This window comes from Acanthaster planci, linkage group LG15 (genome assembly GCF_054643075.1).
Source record: "Acanthaster planci isolate LZ-2023a linkage group LG15, COTS_SCS, whole genome shotgun sequence".
Taxonomy (NCBI): Eukaryota; Metazoa; Echinodermata; class Asteroidea; order Valvatida; family Acanthasteridae; genus Acanthaster; species Acanthaster planci.
Genome location: NC_141791.1, coordinates 10,828,316 through 10,853,070, shown reverse-complemented (window position 1 = coordinate 10,853,070; position 24,755 = coordinate 10,828,316). Strand labels below are relative to the sequence as shown.

General features: G+C 41.1%; 2 protein-coding genes across 4 annotated transcripts in view; one reads left to right on the top strand and one right to left on the bottom strand.

The window, feature by feature from the left end:
* LOC110983306 (unconventional myosin-VI-like) overlaps window positions 1–10,525 on the bottom strand; it is a 55,883-nt gene extending 45,358 nt beyond the window's left edge. The window contains exons 1-4 of one of the 2 annotated variants that reach the window (XM_022242465.2): window positions 10,377–10,525; window positions 6,403–6,557; window positions 5,246–5,315; window positions 1,446–1,519 (exon numbers count right to left, since the gene is read on the bottom strand). In XM_022242465.2, the coding sequence (XP_022098157.1) occupies window positions 1,446–1,519; window positions 5,246–5,315; window positions 6,403–6,522 (264 nt within the window). In that variant the 5' untranslated portion in view covers window positions 6,523–6,557; window positions 10,377–10,525. Of the gene's footprint in view, window positions 1–1,445; window positions 1,520–5,245; window positions 5,316–6,402; window positions 6,558–10,376 lie in introns of those variants that run through there. The other variant, XM_022242467.2, reaches the window with a different exon arrangement.
* Window positions 10,526–11,795: 1,270 nt separating this feature from the next.
* Window positions 11,796–24,755, top strand: part of fanca (FA complementation group A) — a 38,707-nt gene continuing 25,747 nt past the window's right edge. The window contains exons 1-14 of one of the 2 annotated variants that reach the window (XM_022242499.2): window positions 11,796–11,981; window positions 12,656–12,761; window positions 13,062–13,201; window positions 14,722–14,814; window positions 15,518–15,695; window positions 16,306–16,382; window positions 16,639–16,672; window positions 17,738–17,902; window positions 19,063–19,208; window positions 19,654–19,729; window positions 20,822–20,955; window positions 21,426–21,536; window positions 23,037–23,132; window positions 24,200–24,253. In XM_022242499.2, coding sequence (XP_022098191.2) covers window positions 11,919–11,981; window positions 12,656–12,761; window positions 13,062–13,201; window positions 14,722–14,814; window positions 15,518–15,695; window positions 16,306–16,382; window positions 16,639–16,672; window positions 17,738–17,902; window positions 19,063–19,208; window positions 19,654–19,729; window positions 20,822–20,955; window positions 21,426–21,536; window positions 23,037–23,132; window positions 24,200–24,253 — 1,473 coding nt within the window. In that variant the 5' untranslated portion in view covers window positions 11,796–11,918. The remainder of the gene's footprint in view (window positions 11,982–12,655; window positions 12,762–13,061; window positions 13,202–14,721; window positions 14,815–15,517; window positions 15,696–16,305; window positions 16,383–16,638; window positions 16,673–17,737; window positions 17,903–19,062; window positions 19,209–19,653; window positions 19,730–20,821; window positions 20,956–21,425; window positions 21,537–23,036; window positions 23,133–24,199; window positions 24,254–24,755) is intronic. The other variant, XM_087146630.1, reaches the window with a different exon arrangement.

The following is a 24,755-nucleotide window of genomic DNA, read 5'->3' as shown; positions in this document are numbered from 1 at the left end:
ATTTTCTCACTGAATTTGGTGAACAGCGTCCAAGAATAACAGCAGTAACGGAAAGTATGCACATGTACACGCGTAGACAGCCCAGCCTCCTGTGATATGGTCCATGGCTTTTTTTAACACTTCAGTCGGTATAAAGTTATTGCACAGAAGGCACACCTAAGTCATGGGACTGTACAATTACCGGTATTTCTGTACATGTGCCACATCATACAATGTTCACGCATCTACCAAGAAAGTGTACAAAAACTCACGAACCACATCACAGCAAAAGAATCATGATTTGCACACAGGTAAGTGTGCCCTTTCCTATGGCGGTGCAGTGGGACATGATCCCATCGAGCCCTCCCATGGTAGGACCCAACAAGTTGTTTGCTTGGGGGAACTGGATAGTGAGCTAGGAGGGGGTGGGCTACAAGGGTAAGTGGATGGGTGGGGCAGGCTGGTGGATGGGTTGATTGTTACAGCTTGGACGCTCCAGAAAGGAATCCAAAAAACTTTCAGACAATCAAGGTGGTGTACAGTGTATATATCTGGCACATTACACATTTGATGTGCGTGTCTCTCTGCGGTCACGCAAGAAAGCTGCGATTCCATAAATGGACAGTTCCCAACCAAAAAAGAAATTTCCTACCCCTAGACTTCATTACAACCTTTACAAGAGGCCTCTTCGGTACACATCCAGTTGATCGCTTCATTGATAAACTGGACCCTGTTTTCTAGTCCAAGGGGGAAACACACGCATGCACAAGATTGTGCCATATTGCTGCAGCACTTGCTAACACACCAAAATAGTTCAAGCTTCTCAGAGGTCAACATCCTATCCAGGCTTAATAGCTTAACATCTTCACTACCTGCCCCTCTGTGCAGGGTGACTGTGGAAGCTGGCCCAAGTGAAGTTCAACTTCCCTATCTACATTATGGGAGTGTTGTTAGCATGGGGCAACATTGAAGAAACAACACCAAAATCCACTTCTTTCCACTGGTACAAAAAGGGAAAAAATCCCATAATTCCTGAATTACTTATTCTGTAAAGATCAGACATTACTTTGCAAGTTTTTCTGTCATGCCCTTTTGCCACTCAGAGGTTGAAACACCTGTTTACATGAGACACATTCAAATTCTACAGACTTTGTATCAGTTTTACTTTAAACTGCTATTTGAAGGTGACTTATCCGTCATGGTCACGCAAAAAAAATGTCTCGTGAACTACTGCAAGTATTCCAATATATTTTGCTTCTTTTTCTCACTGGAGATGAAACGCATGTTCATTTACATGTCTATTTCAAGCTTTCATGCAACAACACTCCCATATGGCCAGCCTAGAGCATAATTTACATCCAGACGGCATGGGCATATTGCCTTCATGACAAGGCTGTCCTTGGACAAATGAACAGATTTGTTTTTTTCTTTCCCTAAACGATAACCTGCTGGCTGAGCGTACTCACATAAATCTTGCCGATCTTGTAACGCAGCCTGAGATTGTTCAAGAGTGTTGCCTCGTTCAAGTACATCAACGCACCTACGAGGAAAACAAGAAAAAATACACACTTTATGTAGTCAAGAGAATCTACTGAAGATACGTACTTTGCCTCACTACTGTGGACAGGAAGAAACTTCAAGCCAAACGCACATGCGGACTTTAATTTGTAACAGCAATTTTTCCCAATCAAATTAAATCAAATCACTGTTTTGGGAAAGAAAAACCATGCACTGGAAATATCAACAGTACGTGAACACTTGCGTGTATTTATGATGACAGAGCTTGCAAAAACCATTGAACGGTAAACATGAGTTCACATGTCTGTGTGATTAATAATGAGCTTCTGCCCAGGAAACACACGGCATAATGTATGGAGTTCTCTTAAAAAAAAGGCTCCAAAAACTTATGCAGTTGAAGTGTGTCATTTTTTAAATTTATTTTTGAGCGGGAAGAACTTGTATCATTTTCCAACCGTACAAATTGTCTGGATCAGTCCTATTGTTTTTTTTTTCCAAGCTCAGAGAAGTGGCTTCAAGTCACCTGACTCGATTCATCACTCCGGCAACCATTTTACTGCCACACAATTTTTCCATCAAGTCAGCTTCAAATTTAAAAATCAACATACCGGGCTATGTACTTGAGATCACTGCTGTACTAGTTAGTGTATGTAAGGAGAATTAGATCAGGTACTTGTAAGGAGAATTAGATCAGGTACTTGTAAGGAGAATTAGATCAGGTACTTTTCAAAAAAATGCATGTTTCTTTAACCTTTGAAATTACATTCACAAACATAAGTTCTGAGCATGTACATTTGCATATGAATTACATGTACACTGTACATATACAATGTAGATAAAATTCCTCTCTCTATGCTCCCCAAATGTGGCATAACATCCTTTCATATGCTAAGTACGTTATGCAATGCATAAATTTTCCTCGTTGCTATAGTAATCAGACACCCAGCAGTCGAGTTCTGTGCGGCAAATAAGTCACCGTCGTACAGTACATCGCACAAGTTATAAATAGCAATGCCTTTCAATATCCGGAGAGAAGGTTCGAAATCCACGATAAAAAATTAATTACCCTCCTCAGTAATCCATACAGATAAGGGGTGGGGCAGAGTAACACGGAGGAAGGAGGGCAGGGTAGGGGTGTTGCTGAAATGTATACATGTATGCATATAAATGCATCAGGGAAAAGGTGAATACTGTACATTTTGTGTGAATATTAATTTCTCTAACATTAATGCAAATAACGGAATTCCCCTTTGGGTTTAGTATTTTTTAGAGATTTGCTTTCGCTTCAGTTAATATCTTCATTTTCAACTGAGACTGTTGTTGAAATACCATAAGTAATGAGTTTTTATGAACCAACTGGGAACTGTAACTTGCAACATTTTCTGCATTGCTGTACGTAGGTTTGATCAATGACGAGCTGTCACAAATGGGTCCTCCATGAAATCAACAAGAGAAACAAGTGGTGACCCATTTTGTACATGTACATGTAAGCAATATATGCTACATGCCTGGTACACTTTTATGCTTGAGTGCTGCGAACACTACTTTTGAATATCACTCGGCACTGCTCAGGAATATCACGATTCTTTCGGCAGTCAAACCTCTGAAAGCCTTGAAATAATGTAGCAAGGAAATGCCCATCAATGTTCAAAACTACGCGTAAATGGCCAACAAAGGCCTGCAGGTGTTTTGAAACATTCCATTTAAAATTTTTACTGACTGTTTCTATTTCTTATTTCCACTTCCTTGACACGATGACAGTAGGCAGAATCAATGGACAAAAAAATGTACCGGAGAAGATTTTGCACCAAAGTAAGCGTATTCATGATTTTTTGCAGCATACTATTAGATGCAATGTAAATGGGAAGAGGACACCGTTACCAGCTGTGGAAATACATATCCTAGTACCATAAATACAGCCATTTACATTTGCAATTTAAATTTAAACGTATTGTTGCAAGAGAGGCCAAACGTGATGCAAATGTATTAACAATTATTAAAATACGTGCACAGGCACTGGACTGACGTACAGTACACGCGTACGACAGTGCATGCCCGGCACACGCTTCTTGAACGGTCTACGAGTACAGTGTACAACAAATGTGACATGTACCAAGCTATGTGGATCAACATGGAAACTGGAAACCCAGTTTTTATGCTTCTGGAATAAAAACTGACACAATTCACCATACTGTATTTTTTTCACACAGGTCTTGTCAGTATATGTACGGTTTACAGTTCTTTTGCATTAATTTGAATGTACCGGTACGTAAGGTACGGGCTCATTTTCATAGAGCATGCAATTTGCATGAATAATTAGCTCCCTGTGATAGCTACATGTATGACGCACAAAATACCAAGTGAGCATCTACAAGAAGATAAACTTTCTTCCTGGCTCAAATGCCTTTCCAAAACGGTTTGATTAAATACCTAGAATGCCAAGCCTAAATTTAGAGGAACCTAAATATTTATTTAGTGGTTTTCATTTTTGTGTCTCAAGAATGTAAAACAGCCAAACCAACAGCAGATAGGAAGACATCATGTACATGTATGTGTTTGAATTTCTGTGGGAAAAATGCACCAAACATACATGTACACAGAAAGACACTGTACACGTACAGTACGGTGCATGTAAGGCTACCGTACTTCATGTCTGCATACGCATATATGTACATACCGGCATAATGTACAATGTAAGAATGTGTTGTGCATACTGACATACTATTTACAAGCATCCCTTGTCAAATAAGCCTCTTCTTCTGACGGCCTGTGAACGACATGTAGCTAAGTACAGGGATGAGGTTGACCTACGATAAATATAGCTGAAAACAGCTCCAAAAGAAGCTGAACTGTGCAAATCTCCTATACTTTTGTACACAGCCAGTGAGGAAAAAAAGCTGAAATCCAAAACAACAAAAGCTGAAATCAGCTGAAAAGCTTAGAAATCTCACCCCTTTGAGTACATACATGTACGTGTACATTACATGTCCAAAAAACATCAAATGCAAACGATGAAAATGACGTACTTTACATGTACATGTATGCATATTCACACGGCACAGACACCGACTAATATGTTTTTTGGCAATCGTGGATGTTCCTATTGTCCTCTTTTGTTCATACTTTCACTTTTTTTTGGAAGGCCTCTAATATATTTTGTACACGTTTGACAACCACGGACGTATCGGGAATCATGGACAAGCATTAATTCTTTTGTGTAACGTCCACGATTGTTTGGCAACATCAGTGCACTAATATAAACCAATTTAGGAACACCTGAAATTTGCAATGCGGTTTATATTTCACTACGTGTAGTAGTGCTCATATCAACCATGTTGGGCATGTTATTAGCATATTTTTACGTTTATGAAAGGATATTTTGACAGAAAATGAAAATGTTTTGCTGATACATACTTGCCGTCAGTTGATCAGTTACATGTTCAATCAATTGTTCATAGGAAGTGGTGCACTTCCAATGCCTTGTAAGGGGGGTAAGACTAGTGAACCGTATGGTACATGTACATTGTGCAGAGATCTCCATGACAACCATGCACATACATGTACCTACACAGAAGCTGTGTACTAAGCAAAACCATTTGTTAAGCTATCAATCAAACCTGCGATGAGACAGCTGTGGCTAACGGATTGACAAGCAGAGGACGGGTACCGTACTTGTGCAAACGACCATACACAGACTGGTATCTGGTATGGATGCATTGTGGCATATGGCAAATAGACTGGCACTTACAGTTATCATCGACCGTCTTCTGTTCATCCTCTTCTGCGGGGAAAACACGAGCGTACGGTGCAACCACAGGCTGCATGCAGAAGACGAGGGGGAGAACAAAGATACACACATATGGATTGAATCCAATTCCCTCGGCATAAAATAGCAAAGAGCCTCCTGGAGTCTCCTAAAATTCTGAGCTCCTTTGGGTGGGGAGCACAGGCGCCAAGGGTCGGGGGGAAGACAAGGTCCTCTTCCTCTATCCCTCCCCTACCCCAAAAGACAAAGAGAAGGGGATGCAAATCACACTTGAAAGCGTCTCGGAGCTGACCCCATCCATCTTTAACCCTGACACTCTTCAGTCCTCCAACAGGTGAAGGATTGAGGAGGGGTTAGGGTTAACCCTAACCCTCCCTTAATGGTGTTTGATTTTGCCAGTGGTTTGTGTCCCCTTACCCTAGGAACAAAACCTGGCCATGCCCATGGTGGATTGATAAGGGTGTGTTACAGGTACAGTACCTGTGCGTGGAGACAAGCACTGACTTCTTGATAGAATGGTAAAGGTTAGGGATACTCAAGGTAAGGCAGCATAAAGGGACGCCCGGGGCTACGGCCATGTCATTTTCACTACTGGCGCATCTTTGTGACTCCAAACACAAGACTCTGACAAGACCTTAAATAATCTTGCCACATTTCTATCTTTCTTTTTTTCACATCATTTGGCACTCCAATGCAGAATCAAATTCTGAAGAGTCAAAACCAGTCAAGTGACAGACGATATGTAGTACTGTGGGGAAACTGAATGGTTGCATGAGGTTGCTTGGATAATAAGAGTGTTATTGACTTATTCAGGGAAAAACATAAACCCCTTGACATACATGTAAGCTATAGAATAAAAAGAAAAGATGCCCAGCATTAACCCTAGCTACACTGTACACAAGTATTCTTGTTGGGGGCCTTCTCAAAATTCTCCAGAACCCACCACTGTGTATAAAGGGGCCAAATGGCATGGAGTGGAGGGGAGGAATCCAGCCTCTTGTTAGCAGCAGTGGCCGAGTTCTCCCTTCCTACATGTATCAAATCTTCAAGAATCTTTCAAAGCCTGATGGATTCTGAAGGATCCAGGAGGTTCAGATTTAAAACTGCTTATTTAGTTTTGTTGAAGATTTAGAAATTACCTTTCCAGGCTTGTTGATGGGGGCCACGGTGATAGACTCTGCACCAATGTCTTCAATGCGGCCGAGCTGGAACCCCTCGGCGACGTCTGGCACCCAGACTTTCTTGTTCTCGTCAAACATGGCTGGTCGTGCGCGCCTTTCAACAAGGCACCTTGCTGTTAAAAGAATGAAATATGGGAGTTCCTCAATATACCAATATACAATATATGTACTGAACATGAAAACTGTATAAGTCTTTTTTAGGTACAGATTTTTCAGAGAGAGAGAAAACATGTTTTCCTTTGAGTTGCTCTTTAAATAGACAGTCTCTGAAATGGTTAAATTAATTTTTCCAAAATCCCATAAGATTTGGTACACAAACATACAGGTATGTACATGGATGTTACTTTTTGCTCATTATGTTGCAATAATGAGGCAAGAGAAAATGTTTATTTCTCGGGTTGGAAGATACTGTAGATGCAGCGTTGCACTTGGGTAACGTACATTCGAACACGGTTAATACGAGCTTGAAGGGACTCTCCAAAAAACCTTGTCTTACGGTAAACCTCGTGTTATACGTGTTGACACTTATCCCATTCATAGAGCGCAAGCCTGATGTCATGCACCAGCAGACATTGTTATACACTATGGCAATGTACTGGTACTGTATGGTACAGTAAGATCGGTGGTAAAACTGCAAAATTGCCTAGCGGATTAGAATTATTAGAGACGACTGACGCACTCCATCAGGATTTATTGGGATTAAGCTTTTGAAGATGGGTTTTCAATTGTACTCGTTATTGAAATGCCATGGACAATAGTTTTTGATACTGTGGGTTAGACAAAATGCTCGTCTTGTCTGTGTTCTTGTCTAAGAACAGCTTGTATTGATTAAGATTTTCTCTAATAGGAATGTGTGCATTTTGAACAGGACTGAAGAAATATGCTCGTAGTAAGCACGATCTCGTCTCAAGCGTGCTCGTGTTAATCGCGTTCAACTGTTCATGTACGTCACAGAAGTTGAACATGTTGAATGCCTATCATCAGAAAACTTAGTTGGTCCATTATTTGTGTGAAGTAACATCTCTGATGTGCGATAAATGGCAAGTCAACTGAGTCAAATCAAACAAATATTTTATGAGGCGAAATTTCTTAACATCCAAAAAACACTTGTGGAATTCTTCCCATTTTAACATGTTCAATTTTTGGGGGGACATTCTCAACTCCATTCCACAGAAAGAGTTCCATACACCCGTACACAGACATTATTTGACACACTGTGCACCAAAAAATTCTTAATATCAGGTACGGTACCAAACCCGTCAAAACCTCACAAAACCTGCTGTCGGAGTATGGCAGGTTTGGGGTAGTTACTGTACAAGTAGGGTTAAGGAAAATCAGTGATCTCTGTATATGGAAGTCTCACTCATTGCAACGAAAAGAAAATCTTGATGACGTACATTTGTGTAGGCCCCTGGCCCAGGGGCTGATGGGTATCATTTTAGTTGGTAAAGTATACCCTCCATCCTCCTACTTTTGAGCACCTAAGGTTGTGAAACAAGATTTTCGGAAAACTACTTTGCAGTTGAAATTTTATTAAGGTAATTCTATTTTTACAACTCACAGGCTTTCATTGAAGCAAGTCAGAAGGTAAAGTTACATGTATATCTTTTTGTGCCATGGAGTACGAAGCTTTCAGCGGGTTCAATCCCACGTGTGTGTTGAAATTCCTGCCTATGTAAATCCACGTAGCTGGCGCTCCTTGAAATCTAGTGGCCAAGGCACGCTACACAATATTTATATTCATTGAAATGGAAAGTCTTGGTGTTCGGCTTTAAAATAGAACATATGCGTATGAGTATCTTTTATTTAAAAATGTAAACAACTTCACACTTAATACCTTTCCAGTAGTCTTTTCCAGTTCATATGAATAATTTTTATTCGAAATGGAGAAACAAGTTTTAATGAAAAAAAAATTGGTATTTTTATCTTTTTAACATTTCCTCAGTCTGTCAACATTTACAGGTAACATTCTTACGTAACAAATGAAATCCCTTATAGCTTCCCTTGCTTGTCTACTTGTGTCCTGTCTTCACCAGCTACATTCCCCCACACTAAAAATAGCACCCCATATCCTATCATGAATATATCCACCCTCTCCCATATGACCCATGACTCTGTATTAACCACCCACATTAACCACCCACATCCGCCCTGCCTCTAAATACCCCTCAAAAATTAATAAATAATAAGGAACAAATAACTTGTAAAAATAAACAAAATAAGGCCTAAATGTGCCACAACAAACCCTCCTTGGAATTGGGGGCCTAATTTAGTCCCCATATTTAATCCCACATTCCATGTTAATTATGTAACCTCCAACCACTACCATTAGTGAAAACCTCCATCCCCATACCCGCACCCTTCCTGTGGTGACCAGGCACACTGGCATACATGTGTTTCCTCATCCCCACCATTATGTTTATTCATGAACATGGGCAATCCAATGACAACCCAGTTAATCCAGCTCTCTTCTGAGAAGAAAAATGAAACCTTTAAATGGATCCAACATTACTGTTTAATCATATTCACTCAACTGACAAAAAACAACAAATCAACATTTTGCAACTTCAAAAATAACAAAGGGGCCCTATCTGTACCCCTGTAGTGCTTCACTGAATCAACAAAATTTAATGACTTTACGTGATATTACAAGTACATGCTAGACAATAGATGGCGAACTGTTGACATGAAGAATTTTTGGGACTCATGAACCAAATCTAGTACATGTAACTTGTAAATATGCTGTAAAACTGACCGTTTATTTGCAGGATTAATTGCCAACATGTCCAACATTATTGGGTCTTTTGCAAGACTTTTTAAAACAGTACAAAGTAGCTACTGGCCGTTCAATAAACGTTAACTAAAAGGTGACTGTGTAAAAATAGGACTTTACAGATTTAGGAGGTCTAACGATACTTTGTCAAAACAAAGTGGCTATCGTTATGGTAACCGTCACGAGACTTCAAAATTCTATAGTTACAGTAGTGCACAAATATCATTGGTAATTTATATAACGTTTTAATATTCTATCTCAGTCGAGGCACTGTGACAGCACGCTCAGTCAGTCAGTCAGTATGTACATGTATGCTGCTGTGTAACGTACATGTGCTGGGTTCAAGCCTCACTCCCAAGGGAAGTTTTCCCTTTAATTTTTTTCCTTTTACATTTTCTTCATATTATTAATCAGAGTGCATGTTTACTTCCTATACAGGTTTTTCTTTTCCTTTTTAAAATAAAAAGTACAAGATGCATTTGTTGTAGGCTGGTCTGGGTTCCTGTTTTCAACGCAGCCGACTGGTGCAAGAAAGTAGACAGAAACCTGTGTAACATGTCGAAAGTCGCATAACAATAGCTACAACGTTGTCAGAAATGCCAGAATTCTCATGGTTGGACTTCTGGGAACATTGTGTACATAGCATGAAGGGTAAATTTGCCCCTTTGATGTGTGTTAAAACATGTAAAAAGTGACATCATGCCAACCGCGACAGTCATGACAGTGTGTACGCCCTAACTCTCATCAATTTCTACCGTTGTCTACATCATGTCATCCTCTGTTGGCCATTACTCAACATGCTTTATACATAGTTTCGATGGATAGATAGCGATGCCTTCTAATTACACCATGTTCTACGTGACCCCAAATTAAGACAGTCAGCATTACCCGATCATGCCAATTCTATGCACCATACCCTTGATGCATCATGGATACATGGAGCAATCGTGACAATCATCGGTTACAAGGTTAAGTTGAGTCTAGCCCCACTAGTGTGGCACGGACTCTCACTCCCGATATAAGGATAAATCGGGAGAGTCCGTGCCACACTAGTAGTGGGGCTTAGTCGAGTCCAACCCCCACGACCCCGGCAACAACTAAAATCAACCCAAATGACAAACACAGTCATGTATCAACGATTGTCATAATCCCCTCTTACCTAGTTCTGATCCGGATCTTACTCAGTTGTCATTCGATTGTAGTAGTTCTGAAATAACGCAGAAAATGAGAAGTATTTCCTCAGCTAAGCAAATCACCACCCATCTTCCGTGCATGGGAGTACCGGCGACAGTGATTCAGGACTACACTTTAAATAATCATCCGCATCAATAAAATAGGTCTAGGTCCCAATAGAATTTCTTTTAAAAAAGCAACACTGTCATTGTTTCCCGATAAAAAGGATTTATATTTTATAATTGGTAAAAATAGTCGCTTTCTGAGCCAAATGCATCGCTCTCAAAACAGTTCCTAGTCAAAGCGGAATACTAAAATAGTTGATTTTTAGGTGACAAGTTAATTTTTGATGGCAGGTGTATCTGCTCTGGTGTCCAAACCATCAGCGTTGGAAAATCAGATCCATTGGATCGGGTACCAGGCTAGGTGGACCTGCGGAAGAAGACACGCAAACACATGGGTGAACTCATTGATAGTGCGGTTCAAAGGATGAACTTTGGCCGCACACGGTAGTTAAAAGCTAAGATATTTTCTTCTATATTGTACAATAAAAATACCCTCAAAAGTGAAAAATAATTGTATTTTAAGAACGCAAACGTTGAACACATCTCTTGGCTTCGCTAAGGAAACTAGAAAAACTTTCACCTGCCTGCGCTGGGCGGCCCGCCGGCTGATGTAAAGTTTCAAAAGTCCCGAATTCGAGCACTTTATCAGAAGGCTTCTTGATTTGTCGGGAATATAACTTACCATGCACATAAAGTCTTGCAGTGGTCTGCTGTGTGGCGCGAGAAAAACGTACTGAGCATGGTGATTAAGCTACACTTTTTGGTTTTATTTTATTGTACTCATCATTACTTCAAAAGAAAAGTGAGAAACGTAAGAATTAATTTAACATGACAGTGAACATTACCGTAATGTATTTTATTAAGAAACGTCAAATCCATATTTTGATGGGGCCATCTGAGACGAAATGATTTTTACAAATAGCCCAATTCAACAATCACTACCATTACAAGGGCAGGTCCAGGAGCCGTCAACGAGGTCCTGCAACAACCGTACGCTCAGAAAAGGCATAAAAGGTTACATGAAAAAAATCCAAAATTTGTGCCCCCCCCCTAAAATTTTGTTCTTGATCCGTCCTTGAGTATTAGCTATTGTTCGCGCAATTTTGCTCACCGTACTGCCGGCAGAGTCCGGTTTCTGGAAAGCTACTGTTGTCTAGAGCTAGGCCATCGCTCCATTTGAAATGTGCGGAGACGCGTAGACCTAGCCGTAGTTCTAGAAGCCGGTTTCGGACACGGCCTATGATGATGAGGCAAAACGTTGAGATTGTTCGGCTGAGGGCGCTCTTGACGGAAAGCGGTCTAAATCTCTAGTCTTTTTAACTGACGTAAATTGATATTAACGGAAGCATCGTGGGATTGGTACCAGACCGTAAACATTATGATTCCGCGCCACACGTCAAAATCGTACTCGAGAAACGAGGAAGAAGTTTGAAGTTTTCTTTGTACTGCAAATTGCCTGCAGAATGGAGCGAAATGTATTCAGTTTAATTAATCGACACCAGAATTTCGAAGCACTTTTGAAAGAGGTATGTGTCAATCTGCCTGAAAATAAATTTAAGCCTCAGCCTTGGGTTGCAGACACCTACTTCCATGACTTCGACAACTCAAAGTCACTTGGGCTACTCCGTCAAACTCCGAGTAACTCAGAGCCTGTAAGGTTTATACGGTGTCGGTACGCTATGGGTTTTCTCCCGCCCCAAGAGCTCGGCTGTGCCTCCCTGGGTTGTTTTGAAATTTTGTGTGCATGTAGACACCTTATCATTACAAATAAGAAGTTTGAACTCAATCAGATGAATGGTTTTGTTGTTACAGTCATTCGTGTGCATAGAGCACTGCAGTGGAAAAAGTTTACATTTTTGACTGACTCGTCTTGGAAAAAGGTGTGCTGCGCAAGAATGGTTTGTTCGATTTTCAGAAAATTGGTGTCAAAATGACCACAAGAGTTACTCTGGAAACTTCTTTAGGCTCAGCTTCTGAAAAATATGCGCTGCAGAGATAGCAAAAAAAAAATAAAAATGTCAAGGATTCCATCCCCCAGCTCTTTTAGGGTTAAGGAAGGTTTCAGATTTAACCTTTAAGCCAGGTGTGTTTGCGGACACCCAAATCAGTAAGCAGTTTTGCAGCATCATTTTTCCTTTTTTAACTGTGTATTCTATTGATTCAGCTCTGTATTTTTTTCTCATCTCCTTTGAATGTTTAGGCCAGTGACGAAGTCTTTTGTCCTGAGAACAGCACCCAAGCCTCTTCGGAGACTTCTGGTTCGTCCCTGGCCACAGTAATTGACATCAGAAGTCTAAATTTATCAAGTGAGTTGAAATCATGCCATTCTAAATTCTAGACCATAAAATGGTTGTAAAACTCTACCCCAAATCACAGTTGATCCTGATAGAAGCAGGATTCCTTTGGATAGGAGGTTGAGGCACAAGTCAAGAATAATGGCTCAATGCATGCCATTACAATCATTGGAAGGACATGTAAACCTGTCATTTGAATGGATTATTCTCCTAAGAATTTCACTCTCGTGTAAAACAATCTTTAAGCCTTTTCTCACACTGAAAATGGAATGAAAATTAAGCTTGCCATTCTAAAATTTGTCTGTTTTCCAGTTGACGCCTGCCTGTCCTGCATCCAAGCTCAGTCACACCTTTCAGGCACGCCTGTACCCACAGTCGCCGCAATAGAGTGTGCCAAGGAGCTGTGCAGGCTTCTGCAGGCAACTCAGTGTATCGACAGTGACGAGCAAAAGGTAGCAGGAGCTACCGTTTTTGCACTCGAAGGATTTATAAATACAATTTATACATTCTACTTCAAACCTCGACAATGCACCTTTGCGTTTTAATTAACCCCATTATCAAGTTTGTTTTGCTATTTTAACATGGCACTTTGGGGTTTTGAGCTCCTAGGAATTTCTATATTCTTCAGGAAAATCATGATGTCACCTCAGGGCACTGAACCTCAATGGTGCATTAATTTAGGAATTAAAAAAATTCTAGAATTTTTTACAAGGTCAAAAGCCAACAAGAAACCTTTCCTCAGAAATGTATGAAGAACAAAATTTGGGTTAAAAATTCGAACAGGAAATCAAGGTGTAAACTTTTGTCTTCCCTGATTGACAGCACTTGTCCAAAAAAAGAGCTAAAGTCAAACTAGACTTTTACACTTTTTTCACTGGGCAAGTTTGGGTGCAAACTACGGTTCGACCATTAGTCAGTTGCTTTTTAGCAATGCGCCACGCAATTCAGTTACAAGTGAACGACCCCAGTCGGCCTATTTTTTCAAATCTCATCGTTACATTTCATCATTGGCTTCAATTCCCACAGCGTTCGCGGTCATTGAATCTCGTCCAGTTATTTTCCATGTGAATGGTTCCCTCCGTAATGATAAATGAAATCGGTTATTGATAACAGGCAGTGTGACCATGCCCTGGAGTCTGATTCCAAGAGGTCGACTAGATAGTCCAAACCGTCCTTCGTTCGGACGATGTTAGTCAAACTACAGTTAACCATAGTCGTCACTCAAACTTGGCCAACACTGTCATGCTATACATATTCATACTGGTATAATTGGGTCATTTGTGTACGTCATTGCCCCTCACTCTATTTCCCTTGACCTTTGGTACTCTAGAACGCTTTAACCCCTTTATACCGGGAGCCGTCCACACGCAGCCGTGGCTTTGTGTGAGGATTAGTGCATGTCACACATACAGTCTATTCACCATGCAGCTGCTGGTTCAATGGGGCCTGCTGCTGGACAGAGCTTTGCATACTGGGCATACCACAGCCCAGCAGTCGCGGTCAAAAGAATCCCGGCTTGAAGGGGTTAACCAGTCAAACTTCAAAGGCATGCGATGTCTTAGCAGTCCTCCAATTCGCGCTGATGCATGGTTCATGTACGAGCCCATGTGATGACCATATTTCAGCCAAGAACCACCCAAAGGTGTCTGTTATCTGCTCCGAGCAGGAACAAAAGAGGGCGTGTTTTGAAATGAAGTTGACAGTCATTTCGTACGCACTCACCACATAGGCGCGCAAGTTTGTGGGCATTTGACGAGGGGCTCGCTGAGTGTGCGCAACGAATTTAGTCTTGAATATTATAGTTTCCCTGTGCACGCCAAGTGCATATAAGAACCCATTTGGAAAACCGAGTACCATCTGTCTTTCTTTCGTCGAGGGTGCACGTCAGCTCAGAGGGGATAAAGACTCATCTTTGCTTTTGTTAGCCTCCACATCCACCATTTTAACCTGTTTTCATATTTCCTTGTGCCAGAGAAGCGTCAAGTGCCTCATAGCGATCCTTAGAATCTTAGCTGGTCGACTGCTTCTCCACAGGACTCTCTTCGTCGAACAGCTCGCCTCCAAGGTATGCAGTTTGATGTCTGGAAAGTTATGCATTGCTTCACATGTTGCAGTGTGTTGCAGGAGTGGTTCTGTGTTTGGAAAGTGTTTAGGAATTCATTCAAATGCAACCTACGTTGTCGTTGGGCCAGAGTTTGAGGAGGGGTTAGTTAAACTTTGTTCCTGCCCCAAATAAATTAGTCAGAAATACATGTGTTTCTCCTTGTAGTCATGCATAGTTACATATTGTAGTACCTATTTGAAATGTACATAGGTAATTCCAGAAATTAGGGGTCCAAAAGTGTGACATTTTTGTGTCCCGGTTACATCTGACCTTTGTTATTTGACATGGAAATATCACCGGAATTGATTTCAAATTATTACTATTTGTTTGGCAGGTAATTTGCAATAATTCATCACTCTTGGAAATTACAAAATGTGTTCTGAACTTACAAAATCATATGTCAGATGTGACAGGGACACGAAAAAACATGGACCGCTAATATCTGGAATCACCCATCAACTGATTTGCATTTGTAACCACATGATTCAAATAGAATACAAAGAGTTGGTTTTGTAGAAGGGTTAGAGTTTGTGTCTGGCTCCACAGAAGTGTAACTTTTGTTTCATGATCCAAATGTCACATTTCTGGCAGCTGATATTTGGGTGATCAGTTCCTTTGAATCCAGAGCCTTTTAAACTCTGCTTGGTCTCGGACACATCTCCAGGTGGAAACTTTGCCATTGGAGTTGCTATGGCAACTGCATGCCTGTTCGGCCGTCCCATTGGACAGGTATCTGGAGTTAAGTTTGGCCCGTCCGGCAGCCCTTGAGACTTTTGCCCGAAATCTGTCTGACCTTTGCTTAAGAGTCGATGAGTCTGACGAGTGCAGTGAGATAAAAAAAGGTTAGCTTTTTGGTTTTTAGTGAAGAGTGTTATATTTATAAACTGAGAAGTAATTTCCTAGAAATTGCTTATTGACAGGAGTGACCAATAAGCAGGTTCAGGTGACGACCATTTGTCAATCACTGGTCAATTTTTGCCTGGTATTCAGGATACATTTTTGCTATTGGTTACCAGGGAAATCGACCAGTGCTCAACGTATGATTGTTGCTTGAACTTGCTTAGCAATACACTGAGCCAGTCGGGTATCGCAACAGTGCATGCCCAAACTGAAATGTGTTCGAAATGTCATATGGGAAAATCAATGTATGCATGAGCAGTTGGTTCTATCCAGTGTTCTAGCCAGGCATTCAAAAGCATACCAGGCCAATTGACTCCTTACCCACATGTCCCGGTTTTTGATACGGATACCATGTTACAGACACGACCAAATTTTTGTGAGTTGTCGCCGAGCATCAACGAATGAAAACAAAAAATGTTTTCAACTGTTAGGCGTGTCACATGTATTTTTTGTAGACCTAATGATGTAATGAAGATGCCTGAACACATGTCACAATAACCAATATATCTACATGTACATGTATACTGCCTTTGATTTGTTCGCCACTGACAGATTTTTTGGAGGTTCTGCTAAGATGCGGATATTCCAAATCTGAGGAAGGCATCGATATTGAACCAAGACTGGCCGTGGTAAAGTACATATTTCTTTCTTTTCAGGGACGGTTCAGTTACACTTTTGGATATACGGAATCTCTTGCTCCAAATATTGGCCGATTGGAAATGAAATACAAGTATTTTTCTGATGAATTTGTGCGAGATAAAGTGGAATTCTTAAAGTTGTTTCTAAAATGTACATGTACTTTCATTTAAAATGGAAAGCACTCAATCTGGACTCTGGCCAGTTTTCCAGTGGCGGATTTTTCTTGTTTTCTAAACTTGTGCACAGGCATGCCAGGACATTCTTGACAAGATTGTATTAGGTAAGCAAACGATGCCTTTTCTTGTTTGTGATAAATGTGTGTGACGAGTGTAAAAATATTTGTGACATATAACTATAACGGAAGTGAATGAAATTGATCCTATAGAATACTTTATGTGGGGAATCCCTGAACAAAATGATCCTTAAAATATTTCGTCCTGGGAAGCCCTGCAATGTTCAGCTTTATTTCATGCCGTTGAGTTATGTTTAACAAAGAAATACGTCGAATACCACTAGTCATTTTGGTATATTTTGACTTTTGTGATATCTCCGACACTTGTGATCCAACTTAACTAACACTGCATCCGAATCTCTTGTCTAGAGCTAGGTCTAGGTCTTCTTTCCATTGGAAATACTTGGAGACGCGTAGACAATAGACCTAGCCGTAGCCCTGGAAGCCCGTTTCGGACACGGGCAGAATATGTCACAAATTGCCAGAGCAACTATGAAATCTTGCACAGAGTAAATCAGTCAGATCCCTGAACACTCTTCACCCACGTAGTGTGTCCATGTCCATCAGGATGCCAGACTGAGCGATGCTTCAAAGCAAAGATGCTGAGTTGGTGTTCTTATGCAAATCAAGCATTGCTTTAAAATGGCCTCAGGACTTGTTCTGTGGGATCCAGTCAAATTTTGGGGAATAGGTCAATTTGTTAAGAAAGCGCAGCATTAATGATTAAATTGATGGGAATTTGTTTGATTGAAACAGACTTGTGTCAGAATTACTTTGCTGTTGTTAGAAGTATGCCTAATGCATGTACTTACATGTATTTGTGGCTAGCTAGCCACTTCATCCATTTTCTAGAGGCTCATGCATTAATTTTAGACATAGCCGAGTTAGTTGGACATTATTCATTCCTGCTGCCATTGCTGTCTTGTTCCCAGATAGCCATAGCACTGGACGCCCTGTATAAATTCTTGTTACCAGTCTAAATTCCTCACAACCTTTAATAATGACGTGACTAGTTTTCAGAGGAACTTACAGCAGGATCTCTTTGAAGATACTTTCTTTGACGCGATCCTGAGGAGATTTTTCCCCACAAATCACGTGGATGTTGTATTTTAGAGCTGCTCAGAGCTCAGAACCAGACTAGCGAGAGTACACAGGATCACCATGTTGCCAAGCTGTTTGAGACAGTGCGACGCCACCCCAACATCGACAAAGATGCCATCTCTAGATTCTTCAGGAAACAGCTGCAAAGTCTTCTGTGCTGGAAGCCGGAGTGCGATGGTAGGGCTCGCTCTTCCTTGCAGGCAGCAACTTTCGGTGGTTTTTTTTGTTTCTCTTGATGATGTGGGAGTTTTAACACTACATTTTTCCGCTCACGAACATAGAAATTTGCATAAAATCTCTAAAGAATTTCTGAACCCCTCCCCTCACCAAGATGACAATGCAGAAACTGAAAAGAAGGTAAATGAGACGACAGGAGGTATTCCCCAACAGTCCCAAATCCTGCGATTTCAATTCGATTTTTACATACAACCTTCAGGAGTAGCGAAGTGTGACGTCACTGTGAACCAGAAAGTGCAGTGCAAACGAATGGAGTACGCACGCATGTCGGTTCACACGCTGGTTCTCACGCTAATACCTTTTACACACTAGCTGTGCACGTGACGTATTCACTTCAGTACTCTATTAACCACTTTGACCATTTTAACAACTTCCAGATGGCATCAATGCACTATGAAATGGCCTCAGGGGCTTTAGTTCATACCCATGTTCTCTTACGAGAACGTCTCAGAAGTCAGGAACTTTCACGTTCTATTGGATTTTTTCCTACTAGAACATTAGCATTTCATCAGAACGTTCACACATCAGCGAGACTGATGAGCTTTGTGTGTAGACCGTGCTGAGACAGTGTTCTGGTGGAAATGCTATGTTCCCAATGGAGCGCCTGCATGTTCTATAATGAGAACACACCGTGTTCCTAACTGAACGTTCTGACTTATGAACTAAGAGCACTTTGCATAAGATTTTAATGCATATCTTTCCACAATGCCGTTCCACACCAATGCGGAGCAACATTTGCCAGCCTCGGCACAGGGCTGAGCCAGGGTTCCACACTCGGTCATCCTCCACGCTTGTTGAGCCCCCTGTGTTTGTACAAAACTAATAGGTAACTTCCAACCATGAGGGCTTACGTTCACATCACCCACTCACCTGTGAAGAAATTTACAACTTCGAACACTCCCTGTGAAACTGTTCAATACAGTCACAGTGACTATCACTATATTCTAGCATGGTGTGGTTAAGCTTGCAAAATAACTTGTGGCTGACTGTCGGTACACTGGTTAAGACTTACACGTAGAAAAGAATGATCCGACGAAGAGAAATTTCAAGTTAAGGACAGCTTTCGTACAGAAGTTTTGCTCGATTTTTTTTGGCCGTAGTGACAACAGCTCTGACCAAGCAGCATGACCACTGGACCTACTTTAAGGCACCGTCCAGCGAGACCAAGATGTTCATTCAGTTGCTTGTGACTAGTGAAGAGAAACAGATATGCTCTGTGCTGCGGGAAGTCGTGGAGAGAGAAAAGGTACCAGAAATCCTGCGTCCCGTCAGGACAAAATTCACACAGTCGCTTTTGATATTGTACGGAGCAACTTTGACCTTGTTCAATGAGAAGAGTGGACAGTCACTTGGAATCATTGACTTTCTTCATTACTCAACACTGTTGGCATTTTGCCAGAAATTTTTCCATATCTTCGCAAATCCACCAGACTGAGAGCAGGATGAGTCACACGGGTTTACAACATTTAATGGGAAAATATTTCTAAAAAGTATGGTTTTGTAGAGATGAACATGAACATTAAGATGAAGTTGATACAAAAATGGCAACTTAAAGCCTAACGTCATGCTATGGAAGTCAGAGTCATGGACATGGTTTTCCCTGGTTGTAATTTCGAGATCACTTTCTTCCTACGGCATAAGGTTGGTCAAGAAACTTTCAGAACCTCTCGTGTTGTTTTCTTCACCAAAAGGTGAACTGGCAACTGACACTCATTCTGGTGTCTGTTTTCTGCGTGTGTTTCCGGCAAGGCTCGGGACTCCTCAAAGGTAAGTCTGACTGGGCCCATTTTCACACCTTTGCTAACCACAAAGTAATGTGTTTATGGTAACCATAATCTGCTTACAGATTAATTAACAAACATTCTGTGCCAACTGCGTGATACAGAATTTCCGTCTAACTCCTGAAATACGGTAACCATAAGTCACAGAAAACAGGTAGTTTTTTTGTTTAACTTGCTGAAGAGAGTCAAGAGATGTGACCCTGCTTTAAAATAGTCTTTTGACACATTCGAAGCCCAACCCTGAGCAGGAGTTTTGTCCACATCCAAACACACTTCCATTTCCTTCCAGCAGTATTTTGCCATCCCCTGGTTCACATCATTAACCACTTCACGCTGGGCCCATTTCTCCATGTTGATTTCGCTGGGCTGGGTTATTTTTTTATTTTTTTTCTGTTTTCAAATTCTTATAAAATTCATAACTTCATTTACTGGATGTTTACACCCACATGAATGACTGTCCGGTGCTACTCTAATCTGACAGACAACATCTATCGACACCCGAGTATTTCAGCCAGGCCTGCGGCCTTGTAAAAAGAGCCCAGATTGTGCGATGTTATGTAATTTTCTTTTGTTTCTGAAACGGGCAAAGTGCGCTGCTGACGTCTTTTCAATAGGGGCCAGATTAGCATGCAGCGGTGTTGTATCGCTCATCACTGGAGAGCTGGAGTGCTTTTGTCCCCAGTGGTAATCTGCTCGCACTGAATGCCACGAACAGTGGTATAATCTTTCAAAACAAAAACGGATTTCCTCCGCCATTGACAACTAAAAATGTTGGATATTCCCCGCAGCTCGGTCTTTTGTTCCAAGTACGATCTTTTGTTACAAGGCCCAGCTCTTTTGTCCGATTTCGGGCACCCCAGCAATGCGTATAAAGCCAACGTCTCTGAAACAGGGCTCCCCGGCAGCAAGTGGTCAAGTTTATTTTTATGTGGTATTTATTTCTGTTCATGTAACAGCGTCCAAAACTTACCCTTGTTAATGCAATTTTTTAGGACATCATTTGAAAGCTACCTCGGGTTTACTAAATTGACTCTCGAATTGTTGGGGCTTTGTCTCAAATCATCTTTGCCCTTCACAGCTCTGATTGCTGACTTATTAAAGGAGTCCCTAGAGGGCTCACAGCTGTTGCTTTTACACTCTGCATTCCTACTGGCCAGACAAGCTGCTACAGAGGGGTCATGTGATTTCCGGTCATACTCCCGATGGTTTCAGGTCAGTGAACTTTGGCATGGGGGGGTTTAAATTGTGATTTCTGCAATTCCATGGATTTGGAGACACTTTAAAAATATCAGCAGAAGTTTCCTTGTTTCCTCTCCGGTTAAGTTCTGGGAGGAAGGGGTGTGTTTTTTACGATTGTGTCCGGAAATATGTTTCTGCTTGGATCATTGGTCAGGAATTTTAATGAACAAAACAGTGTGAGCACAGTGTGAGAACAGTGTTAGAGCAGTGTGAGAACAGTGTGAACAGAGTGTGAACACAGTGTGAGAACAGTGTGAAAACAGTGTGAACACAATGTTAGAACAGTGCTCTTAATGTCAATAGTTGACTGTACATGTAGTTACCAGGGAAATTATCAGTGCACACCCCATGCCAAATATGTGCATAATATTTCCACATTGTCATTAATTGATTTTCCCTGGGTAACTTCACTTTTTATTGTCTTGTTTGGCTCTCTAAACTAGGATCAGTTCAGCACTGCGTCGGGTCCCCACGTTACATCAAGTAAAACCTTTGCATTCTTCATGGAGTTTCTGAATAGTCTGGTGCCACATGAGCCCGTACATTGCTTGGAGGTAGTTAAAATCCCTCACTGTAAACTCAATTTATTTTTTGGATGTGATTTTTATTAATTCTTGCAGTGAAGCTCAATATTGCTTAATCGGTGTAGCTCGGATACAACAGACACCCAAATGAGCATTGTTGGGTCTGTTTGTTTCATGCGGATCTGAATGATGATCAGTGATCCCAGAGCAGGTTCTGGTGTGAGTGAACCAACAACAGATCACTGATCGCGATCCGGATCCGTGTGAAACAAGCAGGCCCATTATGTTATCCTTGGAGTCAAACTTAGTATTCATATTACTCAGAGATGTACTTTTGATGTTTAACTACTTGCATGAACTCATGAAAGCTACCTGGTACATCGAAATCAGGAATAAGTCGCAAAGTGACTTTTTGAGATATGTACATGGTCAGAAAGAGAATTTCATAAGCTTTCAAGTGTTGCACGTTACAAGTGTTTTGATGGTAACTTTACATCATACACTTCCAAAATATACAGAAAACGCCACATCGATATTTTCAACAATTACCCACCTCCCCACTTTACTCGGCCATTATGTAAAACAGCCTCAGCGACTTATTCCTGATGACGATGTACCAGGTCACATATTTGCTCTGTGTGCTAAGGTCCACCGTTTTAAAGACTAGCAAAATGTTAAGACTAGCAAATTCATGTGCCCCAGGATGAGCCCTTTCAAAATGATACCCAGCAAACTCTTTAATTGTCATTTCCGGCAAGTAAATGAACTGTGGGCCCTGTTCTACGAGGGAAACTGCATTGAAAAGGTAAAGAAGACATTTCTAGTTAAGAGGTGGTAGGAAAACCCTGAAATGACATTCCAGGGACGACCCCTGGAATCAGGTAGGGACCAAAAACCTAATCCAATCCTAACGTTTCAGACAGAGTACACTGTTCGAAACGTCAAGTTTTTCCCCTGTTCTTCTCAGAACCACACATACTCAAGAAAGAGATTGATATATGGTGCAACTGCAATCGTTTTATTCATCTAGTTTCTTTCACCATAAAAACCTTCAAGTCTTATCTGGAAACATGTCGTTACGCTTGTCTACCTTAACCACTTCTGATGGTATTAGTCCACAGAAAAGTAAGGCGCTGTAAAACGAGTAAGAAAGTATTGTATTATTTTCTGCAAAAAATGCCGACTTCTTTAAAAACGACAAGTTACACCAACCAAAGTCCTTTACAAAGTTGGACTTGACAAATGCTGACCCTCGATGGTTATATGTTCAAGATTTTGTGAGACATTTCCTACTACAACTCCTTCTTTAAAAGTCTGAGACAGCTGCAGTGCTTAGCACATGGCTCCTTGAGGGCTACCCATCGCACTGATGTCACTTGGTACTTTGTGCGGAATTTGTGAGAGCATGTTGAAATGTCCTCTGCATTTCTGCATGGGAAATCCTTGCGTATTTACCCAATCATATGACGGGAGGCGCCAAACTAAACATTTAAACTCAAAACACCTGGACTTTTTCAAATTGTTTTGTAGGCCCATGTTCAGCATCCCCCGTATGCTCCCCCCAAGAGTCGAGAAGTTCTCCAAGACTACATATCCTTGGCCAAGACAAGAATTATAGACTTCAAGGTACAAAAAAGCATTTTAATTCTCAGCACTTCTGACAAAGCCGCACCATTTTTTACTTTGAAATCTTGTGTTTTTTTAGGTATGCATTTCACAAATCATGTTTTTTTGAAGTACGTGTTTTGCAAGGAGTACCTTGGAAAAACAAGCTTTGTAAAGCATGTTGTGCAACAGTATGGACTGCTTAATAAAACAATTTTTTTCAGACTGTTCACCGGAATTCTTTTTGAGAAAGCAAGATTCTGTTAAAACGGCTTTTCAAGATATTGTTTTCTCAAATTGTGTTTTCTTTAAACATAGGTTTCCTTAAACATAAGTTTCAGGTTTCAGGAATGTAAGATTTCTCAGTAAAATTTACTTGAGAGAAGATTGTCCAGTAATAATGGAATACATTGCACTGGCGGGTTGCCATAGTCTTGACGTCATCCAGCCAATCAGATGTAATGGGAAAAAAATGATTGAAGAACGTGTTGAACATTTCTTTACCGTTTCTTTATTGCCATCCTGCATCTCCTTTTCTTGTTTCTGCTACCAACATACTTTCATACTTCCTTATCTTGTTGTCTTTCTTCCCTCCTTCACCCCCCTGTCCATAGTTTCTGTTTTCTTCTCCGTTGTGTTCTTTGTTCTTGCCTTTTTTTTGGTTCACCTGGACGTAGTGATTTACTGCTGTCTAGCAGATATCGATCCATATGGGTGCAAAGCCTGTAGGGAATGCGGGGTATATATCCCCCACCCCATTTTTTGACCGAGGGATGGGCTATCGAATCCTCTCCCCACTATTTCGTGGTGAGAAACAACGTAAAGGCAGATTATTAAGAAGTTTTCAGACTTTCCAACAGCCAAAGGTATGCAATAGCACTCAACAAGAGAGAGCAATAAAAAACCCATAAATACGCCTTTGCGATGTAACATTGTACAGGGATGTAATGCATAGTACAGACGCACATCTGTATCATGCTTATCGCCCCGTAAATTTTACGTCACTGTATCGATAACCGTTCATGTTTTCAGATGTTATAAGCAGTAGGATAAACTATTTGGTTTTGAACCTTTGTTGCTAACTTCAGGAAAGTTGGCAGACTAGTGGTGGCACTGGGGCAGGCACCAGTGGAAAAGCGCAGGTGAGCGTTCATGTGAATGGGATTGAATTAATTGGACTTTCATTTAAAGGCAGGAGAAATCTCCAGTGTTGTCAAGTTTGTTTCTGATTCTCACAGATCCTGAAAGGCGTTGTGGTAACAGTTGGAATTGAAATGAAGAAAGTAGACTGTTGGACTGTGTGCTTAAGGGTTATTGTTAAACATCTGGGCCCAATTTCATGGCGCCGTTTACCGCAGAATTCCACGCTTACGATCTTCATTCTGTGCTAACCGCGCTAGCAGAAACATTTCTGCGCTAACCTTTTCAGCACCGAATCCTTAGTTACGGGATGTACGCTTGCGCACAAGCCAAAATTCCTTGCTAACCCGCGAAATACGTTCGCCGTAAGCACAGAATTTTCTGCTATGGTAAGCGCCGATTTTCGCTTGCTGTAAGCAGTGCCACGAAATTGGGCCCAGAGCAGTTCACAAGTCTGAAGATCAGCAGAGAAACTATACATTGATTTCCACCATCTTTTTTCAA